The 13,546-nt window shown below is 37.5% G+C and overlaps 1 protein-coding gene across 1 annotated transcript; it reads left to right on the top strand.

Moving 5' to 3' along the window:
- Nucleotides 1-920: 920 nt before the first annotated feature.
- On the top strand, nucleotides 921-6,320 carry LOC143548107 (calcium-dependent protein kinase 1-like). The gene is made up of 8 exons (XM_077039363.1): nucleotides 921-1,658; nucleotides 1,827-1,970; nucleotides 2,058-2,210; nucleotides 2,322-2,437; nucleotides 2,538-2,705; nucleotides 2,790-2,917; nucleotides 2,996-3,095; nucleotides 6,132-6,320. Exons 1-8 carry the CDS (start codon nucleotides 980-982, stop codon nucleotides 6,213-6,215), a joined length of 1,572 nt encoding a protein of 523 aa, XP_076895478.1. The 5' UTR covers nucleotides 921-979; the 3' UTR covers nucleotides 6,216-6,320.
- The last annotated feature ends 7,226 nt before the right edge of the window (nucleotides 6,321-13,546 follow it).

The raw sequence follows: 13,546 nt of genomic DNA on the forward strand, positions 1-13,546 counted from the left end.
TTATATTGTTAATGCTATTGCTTGGAATCAAGTCTCAAACTCTTGGGAGTGCATAGGAGATAAGGCGGGGAAATTCTCGGTCAACTTGGTTTAGTGGTTGATCGTTCAAAGTCGGGATAATAGCAATAATTATATCGTGAATGGAGTAAATGGGTCCCGGTGAAGTGCAATATTCACGTTTGGGGGTGGAGATGAACAGAATCCCAACTAAGTTGGAATTAGAAAAAAGGAACGTACTGATTACAAGTCGTTGATGCACCTTAAGCAAGTCTGGATGGGAATCAGCGGATCATATTTTAACGGGTTGCGCGATTGCGACGGGTATTTGGGAAAATATAAGTCGGTGTAAAGTTTCATCAATTTATAGGTTCAAGATTACAGACTTGCTTGAACTGTCCAAAATGATGGATTTAGAGGTGTCAGAGGAGGTGTTTTACGGAATGATTATTATACGTTAGAGAATATGAAAAGTGAGAAATGATAAATTGTATGGGAAAAAAGGTGAAGATGGAGAAAATAATAAGTGATATCAAATCATTAGGTTTTCTTTTTGTTTTAAAAATCATTCTGGATTTAATATTTTAGAGTTACAGAATTGATGAATCTTTAAGTTTATGTAGTGTTTTTTTTTTTTTTTTTTGAGGGCATGCCTCCGGGTTGTGGAGTCATGTTTGACGGTTGATCGGTTTGTTTATAAAAGCTATAGTTGAGAAAAGAAAACGAAAGAAAACATGTGTGATATCATATCACCACTCACCTTTAAGGCTTTAACCACGAAAGTTGACTCGTTCTGAGAGTCACCCTTTTTCATTTGACAAATCTACCCTTTGTCCCACTCCAAATATCATCACACGTCCAAGGGCATATTAGTAATCTCACATTCCCATTAACTTCAATACACCGTCCAAATCTCTCTCCACATGCCTTCACATAACCCGTTGACCTCGATCTTGACTTTATTCACACCAACCGGATAATAATGGGCAACTGGAACGGCCTTCCGACAGCCGCCAACGACGGCGTTACAACAACCTCAAACGAACCGCCGCCACGTCATCAGCAACAACAACCTCAACCTCCACCTAAAGGAATTACGATACTGCCTGCATCTGAACCGGCGCCTCCTCGCCGTCCGATGCCGGCTTCCGTCGGCCGAGTTCTCGGCCGGCCAATGGAGGACATTCGCGAGACGTACACGTTCGGCCGGGAACTCGGCCGCGGGCAGTTTGGCGTGACGCATCTCGTCACGCACAAAACTACCCGTGAGCAGTTCGCGTGCAAATCAATCGCCATGCGGAAGCTGATCAACAAGGATGATATCGAGGATGTCCGGAGAGAGGTGCAGATCATGCATCACTTGACCGGACACCGGAATATAGTGGAGCTTAAAGGCGCTTATGAGGATCGCCACTCGGTTTACTTGATTATGGAGTTGTGTGCCGGTGGGGAGCTTTTCGATCGGATCATCGCCAAAGGACATTACTCGGAGCGTGCTGCGGCCGGCTTGTGCCGCCAGATTGTGGCCGTTGTGCATAATTGTCACACGATGGGGGTGTTTCATAGAGACTTGAAGCCTGAGAACTTTTTGCTGTTGAATACCGATGAAGACTCCCCGTTGAAGGCTACTGACTTCGGTCTTTCGGTGTTCTTCAAACCAGGTATTCGTTGCGAGTAATGCAATGTTGAATCACAATACTTTGATTAAATTAGGGTTTCAACTTTCAGCAGCATGGAATTTAATCGAATTAGACTTTATAAATTCAAGGAATCTATGTATATGCATTTTAAAGTTTGAAGTTTGAACATACGATTACTTGCGAGTGCAGGTGATGCATTCAGAGACCTTGTGGGAAGTGCATATTATGTGGCTCCTGAAGTATTGCGCAGGCATTACGGTGCTGAAGCAGATATATGGAGTGCGGGCGTCATCCTTTATATTTTGCTCAGCGGTGTCCCACCATTTTGGGGAGGTATGCATGTATGCTTAATAATCTTGATAAGTAATATCGCTTCTCGTTGAAGATCTTTAATATATGGTATTTTATTTTGTTTTACAGAAACCGAGCAGAGCATATTTGATTCGGTGCTACGTGGGAATCTTGATTTTGTATCTGACCCGTGGCCAAGCATATCAAGTAGTGCTAAAGATCTTGTCAAAAAGATGCTACAATCTGATCCTAAACAAAGGCTTACTGCAGTTGAAGTCTTAAGTTAGTGTTTAACCCTGATAAATGAAACCCACAAGCCCATTTTTGTTACAAGTATTGGTTGTCATGTGGGTTTGTTTGTATCATTAAACTTTGCACTTAATTGTAATATAGATCATCCGTGGATGAGAGAAGATGGTGATGCACCAGATAAGCCCATTGATATTGCTGTTCTTACAAGAATGAAACAGTTCCGTGCAATGAACAAACTTAAAAAAGTGGCTCTCAAGGTAACACGATTTGAGTATTTTCTTAACAGCTAACTTAGAAGATTGCATTAAACAAACGAGCCACCTCATTCTGATTTAGTCTTGTACTCTGTTGAGTTAGGTAATTGCAGAGAACCTTTCCGAAGAAGAGATTATTGGGTTGAAAGAAATGTTCAAATCCATGGACACTGATAACAGTGGTACTATAACATTTGAAGAACTGAAAGCGGGACTTCCTAAACTCGGTACCAAGCTTTCCGAGTCAGAAGTCAGGCAATTGATGGAAGCGGTACTCTCCATTTATTCTTATTTCCACAAATATCTGTCTCACCTACTCATATGATATAATAATGTTATTATTTTGGTTTCTCAGGCCGATGTTGATGGCAATGGAACGATAGATTATATTGAATTCATTTCAGCCACAATGCATTTGAATCGTGTGGAAAGGGAAGACCACTTATATAAAGCCTTTGAATACTTTGACAAGGACAATAGCGGGTACTCAAAACTATATTTTATGTTGACAAAACCTTATTTGTCGGGATTACATTTGTTAATTATTTTGGTTAAATGCAGATATATAACTGTGGAAGAATTGGAACATGCCTTGAAGAAATACAATATGGGTGATGAGAAAACAATAAAGGAGATCATTGCAGAAGTTGACACAGATAATGTATGCTTTCTTTTAACCTGGCCAAACACCCTTGAACCTTATCACGTTCACGTCTTCTTCTCGTTAAACACGCACAAAACTTGCACAACTTTGTGTAACACTTTTCATTAATAAGAATGAACTTGAAAAACATTTACAACAGAAAAGAAATCAACACGTGATTTTATACCAACTAAACTTCCTCTTCATGAACCTTAAACTAAGAAAGAAATAAACTAAACTATTAAGCAAAATATATGTCTAAAACTAACAATAGAAAAGAAATCAACACATGTCAATTGTCTCTGAATCTTGCAAACCTTGATTGCGAAAATTCTTGCCCCACATATTCACCACCATTGTCGGACCTTAGAACTTTTACTGGCACACCGATTATGTGTTCGGCTTCTAAGCGAAACTCTTTGAGCTTGCTTAAAGCTTCGGTCTTCTGCTTCATTAAATATACCCAAACAAAACAAGAGAAATCATCTATAAAGGTGATCATGTTTTCCATACCTTAAAGCGCTTTATGCTTAACTGGTCTAAACACGCCTGTGTGTACTAGCTCGATAGGTGCTTCTGTCTTGTAACTTGATCGATCAAACGGTTGCTAGAGAGCCTTTCCAAACTGACAACCTACACGAACTTAATTACTATGAACTTCAAGTTTCGGCATCCCGCTCACCTATTGCTTGTTCATCATCTTGTCTAGCTTGTCATAAGCCACACAACTGAGTCGTAGATGTCATATAGTCACGCTGTTAACTTTTGCTTTCTCAACATATTTGGATTTGGATGACAAGACATAAATTGATTTCTTTCTGCAACCTTGAAGTATCGGTTTAGATGGGGTCTCAAACTTTTCAAAAACCCTAACATCATCCGACCTGAACTTCACATAGTTTTCGGCTGATATAATCTGTGGAATCAGATTAGGTTCTTCATGCCAGGTACGTGGTATACATTCTTTAGAAATTGTTCATTCCTGTTATTGTTTGAAAAAACCATGTGACCTATGTTAGCACTAGGGTGCTCTGAATTGTCAGCGATAACCACAATACGGTTACCTTCTTACTCCGTGTTGGACAGTCGATCTCTTTCTCTAGTCATATGATCTGAAGACCCCGAGTCAACAATCTGTTCATCAAATTTGTTGGCTCGAGGATTTTCCGTGGCTGTGAATGCGTTTACTTCAAGATCTTAGGCGACTAACGCCTCGGCATTCCAGGCCTGCTCTGTCTCAACTTCAGCAGTATTGCCTTCATCTTGTGCTGGTTACTGATAGTCCTTCACCATGTGACCTCTACAACCACAGTCGGTTTCATCTCGCTCCTGTCTTTATCATGTGGCATGTCCTTCCTTTCCCATCCACATTGTTTGGACCTTTCATGATGATCGTGTTTGGACATTCAGCTGTCAATAACAATTCAGTTTTCAACAATTGCAATTTTGTATTGTTTGTCATGGAAAACAATTTTGTAAGGATATCCCAAGCCGCCTTGGGTGATTAACTGTTTCAGAATTCTTTGTCCACGGAAGTCTTCAGCACGAACATGGCTTTACAGACTCTCACCATCCACTTGTGTATGGCCCCATTCGTCTCAATCCTAGGATGCGTTCTCTGCACCATTAACAACCTCTCACAGATCTGTCCTTGTAGACACAACATCATACAAGTAGACCACGTGTTGTAAATTCGTTTTTTTAAAGTTTCTTGACCCCAACACATACATGTTTCTTAACCTGGCTGAACACCCGTGAACCTGATCACTTGTTCTTCTTGTCGAACAGCATACAAGTTTCTTTTTATCTTCGGGTGTGTTTGGGATTTGCTTATTTTAACCTCCTTTTAACTTATCAACTTTTTTAAATAGTTATTAAGTTGAAAAGTTGTTTGGGTAACTGAAAAGAGCCTTTTATTTTCACTTTTGAAATAGTGTTAATAAGTTGTTTCTGAGAAGTTAATGGCATGTGACTTTTTGGTACTCCTTTTAACTTATTATTGGTAATTACCCATTAAACCCCTCAAACCCTCAAAACCCATTCCACCCCTTTTACATGAATAAGCTAACACTTTTTTAAAAACAACTTATTGACTTACTGGCTTTCCCAACCACATGAGCTCATCCGAACACTTTTTTAAAAACTCCTTTTAGAAAAGTCATAAGTTAGTAAGTCCTTTTGGGCTTAAATAAGTAATCCCAAACACACCCAAAATCGATAACAATAGAAAAGAAATCAAAACATGATTTACTAACTAAAGTTCCACTCGAAGGCCCTTAAACTAAGAAAGAGATCAACTAAAATACTAAACTAAATATTTATCTAAAATTAACAATAATCATCTCGTAAGTGATAGGAGATTTATTAAGCTATGCGCTATGGTCCACACCCAAAAGTGAGCCTCCTCAGTTTCACGCCCACTCCAACACTGCGCTTGGTGGGGTGTTGCCTCTTTTTTCGTGGCATGAGGATTTGAATAACCAATCACATTCACACACTTAACACTCTTGTCTGTTTTTTTATAATTTTATACTTTTTTATTTAATGTAAACATTATTTTGATTATTCTCAAATGACTTGTGATTCGTAATTTAAAAAATATATATATATGTAATTTTGTTTTTTTTCTTTTTGTTTTTCCGAATCCTCTGGTATACATTTTATCGGAAAACAGAATTGCTTTTATAAAAACATTTCTGGTCTCGTAAGCGGATTTCACACGTACTTGGATCTACATTTTGGATGGCAAGTAATTGTTAAAAATATTTTATTGAACCTGTTTGAAAAATTAATTACAAAATGACTCACACTCACACTCACACTCACACTCACTTGACCATAACACATATTAGTTAGTGTGAAAGGTGGACCCACTACTGTCTACGTGGTGGTGACATGGCTGCACGTTTCAGATGACCATAAACAGTCTTAGAACCATACCCCAAACCGACATAGTCAGTATTGATTCTTATACACTCTATCCAACTATTTTGGCCTAACTTGGACATTTATACGATTGAGTGAAATGACATAATTAATATGTTCGTATTGTAGGATGGGAGAATAAACTATGATGAATTTGCAGCCATGATGAGGAAAGGCAACCCGGAGATGGTAACACTAAGACGTCGTAAGTGAAACAGAATTCGTTTTTCTGTTTTTCCCTTCACATAACCCGAGGTTTCGATTGGTTTAATGATTTTTCTAAACTGTTAAAAAATATTGTTTCGCGGGTGTGAAGTTCTACTTATGAGGGTATATTTTTTCTCTTTTCATTTGGGGTACTACATTTATTTGTTATCCCTGTAGGCTGAAAAAACAGACTGATGCTTGTTATATATGTTTTTATTTTTATTTTTATTGTCCTGTAGTGGGCTTTATATAAGAATTCTGACTACCTGTGTCTGCTTAAATTCAGGGTCTCAACAAGCCAACCCGAGCCGCTTGTGAGCGACTTGAGCGCTTGTGTTACTCCTTTTTGTCCTTTTTTCATCCCGTTTTAATGAAGAATACAGTATGTACACTATATTAGAGGTGGGAAGAAAACAGGTTCATGAACTGAAACCAGTTTGTTTTCCGGACTTCCAGTAACTGGTTTTGGAGAGACTGGATTAGAACCGAGCCGAATCACCGGTTTGTAATTGGCTTGATAAACTCTTCGTTGAAACATGTTAAAATCGAACAGAACCTAATAAAAACCAGTTTCGAACCGAACTGATCCTTTTACCCTTATAAACTAGTTTGAAACCGAAACAAACCGCCAGTTTGTAATTAATTTGAGAATCGCTTCGTTGATTCATGTTAAAATCGAACATAGCTGAATAAAAACCAACTCCGAACCAAACCGATCCTTGTACTCTTATAAACTGGTTTCAAACCAAACAAGCTGGGCAATCGTGGACTTTGACTTTCTTTGACCGAAATTGAACATGGTTTGGACCCAAAAACAGATATGTGTACCTCTACACTTGATCGTCTTAAAAGGCCTGATTTCCTATAATGTGATCCACCTAATGCTCTATAATTGAGCCCAAGGCCCACCTTTCGTAGGCCCATGACAGGGACAAGTGTATGCTTAGTATGTCACCAACTTGCCGCCATTGGGAATTGTGATCTTGGAAAGAGCATATTTAGAACCGACTATGAGAAGCATGGGAGATGAAACAGACGCCAGATTTTGAGTCTTATGATTGTCTCTTGATCGGAGATCATGTCCACCGACATGTTCCATATTAATCATTCAAAAGTTAGAGGCACAAATGTCGAGGTTGCTACAAATACAAATACTATTGACTTATGAATGATTGAACTTTATACTAGGTCATTAGCTGGTAGGCTTGTCCATTATTTTTGGGTAATGATATGGGCTTAATCAAAGGGGTAATTGAAAATTTTATACACTTTTATCTATCAATTAACATATTTTCAATCAATAATTATGATGATGATGATGATGATGATGATGATGATGTGCTCTATGTTGGTTTCTCGTGATAGTTAGAACAGTCTTGCATGGCATAACATTTCTTTATTTCATAGAATATAAGGGGCTTTTAGTCTACTTGTATCAATATAAGGTATGCTAATTGTAAAATATTGTCTTCATATGAGATTGAGGTTCAAGTTCTATAGTAAATAATGATATGGGTTTAGTACTAGCAATCTAGCATTAAAGGGTGTGTGTTAATTTAAAAATGTTTATTAAACCTAGTGATTCTACCATTTTGATTGTTCTAGCAAAAGTTGAGGCTGCTGTCTATAAGTACACACTTTATGAATACACACGAAGTTGAATAATTTTTTTCTAAGAAGTAATATCTTTTTTTATTTCTATCTATTTTACCCTATGCCTTAAGTAAGAATAGAATCCGCAACCATTTAAAAAAAGGCTATACACATTTACCACTAGACTAAGTTAGTTGTTGTCAAAGTTGAATAACGATAACATCAGTCATCCTTTACTATTTTGTTTATGCTTTAAGTAAAATAGGTTCATGTAAGTTGAACCCACAAACCCATTTAATCCATATACATCGTATTTTACTAAAGGTGTTTTCTATTTTTATGTTATAAACTCAATTAGTTGGATATTTTATATCAATATTAGAACTTAAAAAACAATTCTGACATATACTTTTATAATTAAAACGCAACTCTTTTATATACATTTGTGTTTTATGTTGTAAAACTATTAAATCATTTGGGAGAAAAATAAAATAAAAAATCGTCCTTTACATGTCGTGTTCGTGTCAACCTATAAATATTCGTGTCATGTTGAGATCGATTCACATGCCTGACACTATTTTTAAGTTCTTGTTGGTCGACTTTGTGTCAAATTTTCGGGTTTGTGTTGGGTTGAACCTGCCAACCCCGAATGCGGTCTGTTTAGCACCTATAAGTTACGATAAGCTAAACTAATTATTTACAAAGCTAAAGTCATGAAACCATTGGTTACAATCTTAAATTTGAATAATGCAAGGTTTTGAGTTTTAAAAATAGGCCAACTTGACACTGGAATAAAAAAACATATGATCAAGTTTATAAATATCCCACACCGATAATTAGCGGCACCCATAAAAAGAATTCCTAAGTCCGCTAATGTTGTGACGCTGACGATTTTGAGGCGTTTTCGCACCTGTGGTTGTGAAGGAAACCTACATCAGATTACGCACAATAAGAAATGCATAGGGCAAATTAAGAAAGTCATGAAAGAATTATTTTGCAACAAAAAGTTATATACATTCGATCTCTATGCCGATATAATTCATGCATGTTTAAATAAGATATTTCACGAGTCCTCATTCTATGACTTCTTGGTTTTATTCAATATATATATCTTTCGTTATGATGGTTGAGCACATGAACGACGATGTTGCTTCAAAATTCACGACGCATCTAACCAAATTTCATCAACACAGGACATTTTTGGTGGACCACTTGTTTTTGTTTTTAACTTGGCTACTTGTCCATTAAGATTGACCAGTTCTTTAATTATATGTATACACAATATTAGTATTAGTGTTGCCTTTCTTTTATTATATGTAAAACAATGGACCTGGAAATACAAACTTAATAACTCATAGGGCGCGTTCGTTTTATGAAATGGAATGGAATTGGAATTGAAATTTGCATAGGATTTGAAATTGGAATGAATTGGATTTGGAATCTAAACATTCTAATAGGAATTGGAATTTGAAATCTAATTTCATTCTTGGTGTGCTCGTTTGGCTGATGAATTGGAATCGAGTTATTTTTTATTTTTTTATTTATTTTTAACAAGGATAACAGCGGAAATATTTTAGTTTTTTTTTACTTTTTTTTGTTTTCTATTTATATTTTGAGTTATGAATTTTTTATTATTATTTTTGAATATTTTTTAAGGGGTTTTCGAAAACAAAAAAAAGTAAAAAAACTAAAATGTTTTATTCGTTGTTCTCGTTAAAAAAAACTCGAGAAAAGATTCCAACGAATTCACTTGAAATCCTCCACATTTTGGAAGGATTTAGAATCTCTTTATTTAAAGGAATTTGAAGGGATTGAATCCCATTCCAATTCCAATTCTTTGACAACCGAACACACCCATTTTGGATTCCCAAGAATTAAGATTCCAATTCCAACGAAACGAACACGCCATTTCATGGGATTTTAATTCCAATTTCTTTGAATTCCCACGAATTCTGTGAAACGAACGCACCCATAAATAACTGTAAGAGCATTCCCAACCTATCCCCTATCTCCATTTTTATAATTACACTAAAAAACACTACATTTTTCTTTACTGTTTAATTAAAAAATATTTTTTTTATACTTTTATCATTACAGTTTTCTCTCTTCACCCTATAATTTACAAAAAATCACTACCTTTTTCCCAAATTTATAAAAAATCATTACCTTTTCTTTCTCCACCTTATAATTTACACTCACAACCACTCAAAACCCCACCCTATAATTTACAAACTCTACTCACAAAAGATTTAAGGGATGGGATGGGATGGGATGGGATGGGAATGTTCTAAGTGACTCAGTAACCTTCTGGCTTCTAAATTTTCAAGCGGAAAACTGGTATACTGTGATTGCTGATTGATCTCCTCACGTAACCGAAGGGCCGGTTATGACGAGATGAGTAACCAAATTATGACAGAGGGCCTATTTATTAAGCACAACAATCTAAAGGTTAGTATGATATTTCTTTTAAAGATATAATCCTCAAGTGAGGAATCATCAATGTATTAGTGATTTATATGCTAATGTTTTGTCAACATTAAGGCAATGAAAAGGTTTGGGATCATGCTCACGTGCTTATATATGATTACAATATTTGGATTCATATATGAAGACAATGACATTATATTAGTAATTAGCATATTCGATACTAATTTTCATGATTGTGTGTCAAGTGTTTTTCCAGATTTTTTTGTATTTCCTAAAATATTTGTTTATTTATAAATAAAAAAAGAAAAAAAAACGAAAAGAAAGGTTATGCCCCATTAAAAATAGTACCAACAGCTGAATCATTGTACCATGGTTGTCATAAATTCCTATCAGGGTGTGATTTCAGAGTCGTGTAATTTACCTTTGTAACCCTTGGAGTTATTCACATTCGGCATTATTAGACACTGTCCTTTTAGGGGCATTTGGTAATTTGATTTTTCTTTTACTAGCTCATAGTTTATGACTTTATGGTGGGGGTGAATGAGGACCATACCCAATGGCCTAAAAGATAACTTTAGAATTATTCAATTGAGACAGATTTTATATTTTGACTTTTCAATTGGTTTGCATGTCCTAATGTTTTTTATTGGTTTTTCATTTAGACTGATTTCTAACATCTTAAAATCCATGTTTTTGGATCGGACAGGCGACTTGTTAACTAGTTTAACCGGTTGAACCGGTCAGATCTGCCGAACAACTTTGGTAAACAAACGACGGGTAAGGCTGGAAAAATGATTTTTCAAAAAAAAAAAATTATTTTTTTCATAGTAAACTGGTTCAACCGTTCTGGTTTTCCGGACTTCCGGTCGGACCGGTTGAACCGGTTCGGGTTCTTTGGGAGCCGAGCAAACTACACAAAATTGGACCGGTCAGTGGACCGAATCCCATCGGACCGGTCTGGTCCGGTTTCAAAAACATTACTTAGAATAGAGCACCTTGTGATCAATAAAAAAACTAGGTTATCGGGTTAGGTTTAGTGAGTGGATAGGTTCGTGCTTAACCCCTCTCATATGTATAAGAGCATAACGAAGATAAACGGGTTCTTCTGTTGCCGCCTCAACCCATTGAATCTCTGAATCTCTTTTGGTTATGCTAGTCAATGGGTCGGACCTTTTGGCGATCTATGTTACTTCTCGTCTCCCTAGTTCAACATATGCATACTTTTAGTATAATCATCTCTAAGAACAAAAAAAGAAGTAAAAAAGGATTAAAGGAATATAAACACTAGACATATATATAACTCTAGTAGGACGTAACTTTGTATCTACTAGTGATTGTCATAAGGATTTCTCTATATAGCATAAAACTACGTAACATCAGCCTTTGATCTTTTGGGCCTCTTGTTCTTAGGCTTATGCCACTCTAAAGAACCACTTTTGAAACTGGAGCCACCTTCATTTGCCAACCTTTGACATGATAACGAAAGGTGACATGCATTATTTGTATTCTATTTTGTCCAAGTCCTTGGTACTTGACGTTATGTATTATGTAACCGTCATTGTTGGTACCCTTTGGATAATACTTTTGGTCACAAACTTTGTGTATGCTAATACCTTGACACCATGTTTTTCTTTTCTTTTCTTTTCTTTTTATGCCATTTTTAGACAAGCCGTTTCTAGTTTTTTTTTAGAATGGTAATGGTCTTCAGTTGCTAATATCAATCTCACAAGCTCCCGCCATTATGTTTGACTTAACAAACATATTTGACCACAAATCTTGACCTCTTGACTCAGAAATCACTATATTACTATTACTAGACAAAATATAAGTATCTAGTCAATCGATATTATAGACCTATTAACTTCTTATGTCAATGCTATCTAAATGAAATACATTCAGAGAACATGTTTAACTAAAAATGGTGTTACAGGATGTTTATACGTGTTTGTAGCTTACTTTATCACTGAAGAAACACTAAGTGACCCCGGGCAGATTACGGATAATCTGGGGGTTAAATAGATGTTTCCCACGAGGGGTTAGACCCGGCAAAGATGGTTCTTCTGATAACCTGCAAAACAGACACCGTGAGCTCGTCACTGAGAAGGGGGGGGGTACCTCCTTGTGACCACCCTCCGGCGTGAGAATCAAACTAGATTGCTCTTGAATATAAGTGTATATTAAGAGGATGACTAGAGCAGATATCAGGTATAAGATATAAGATAAGATACAAGATGCCATACCATTCCAAGATGTTGGAGTATTTATAGCCGAAGGTAGGTTTCCAAGAAGGTACAGCCGGCTGAATAGTGTTCCTGTTCTGCCAACTGTGGGCTACGCACATGCCATGCTGGTAGTTGGTGGGTAGGCAGCGGCTGATAGTGACCAGGCCGGCTGTGTACTATTCCTGTTCCACCAACTGCAGGCTATGCACGTCCTCCGACAGGTTGGTGAGTAGGCAGCGGCTAATAGTGACATACAGTACAAGAGCGTGCTGCTCGTCATACTGTTGTCAGTGAGCTGTCGTATCCTTGGTCAGATCTTTTGTCCATACCTCCTCAGGTACAGTACAAAAGATCTTCCAGTATCGTACGGACTGGCTCATTTGGGCGGGAGTTCTCCCAGCTTTGTGCGGGAGAGTTCCCGGCTTTGCTCATTCCTTCTTCAGGTGACATTACTGAATTATTATGAGAGCTAAGTGCTTTGTGCGTGTAGCTTTGCTGTGCAGGTAGCCTTCCCTGATGGCTTGTATCCGCAGCTGCGGGAACAGGCAGAGCACCATTGGGAGGCTTTTCTTGCGGGAACAGCTTGCGTACTGCGCGTAAGGACGTCACGTCTCTAAGCATGGTGGATCCTGCGGATCCAGTTGGTCTCTGCGCAGACGTCCCTTTAGTTAAGTCTTGCGGGTTCAACCGCGCAGACGTCCGTTAAGGAGTCTTGCGGGTTCAACTGCGCAGACGTCCCTTTTCAATGTGAGTCTTGCGGGTCCAACTGGGCTCTGCTGGGACCTACCTCTTCAAGTCCTCCCAGTCCAATGTTCTTCTCATGAATTGTTAATAAGTGAGGTGAACTTTTGGACTTGAACAAGGGGTTTTGAAAAGGTTTTAGTTTTAAGGTTTTCCATGGGGATTCTTCCCGCGGAAGTCCTAATGTCACGTGCAGAAATTCCCGACTTTCCTGCTTGATCTTTGGGTGTGATGCGGGTAGGTCTGTAACCTCCTCGCAAGTCAGGAGCGTTGAGTTCCACTTGTGTAGATTCTCCATGAGGTTTTGGTAGTTTTGAACATAGTGATCAATTATGTTTAAACAACCAATTCCAT

This window comes from Bidens hawaiensis, unplaced genomic scaffold (assembly GCF_021521415.1).
Source record: "Bidens hawaiensis isolate Kalapana, Puna unplaced genomic scaffold, B.hawaiensis_p1.1 tig00000905_1, whole genome shotgun sequence".
NCBI lineage: Eukaryota > Viridiplantae > Streptophyta > Magnoliopsida > Asterales > Asteraceae > Bidens > Bidens hawaiensis.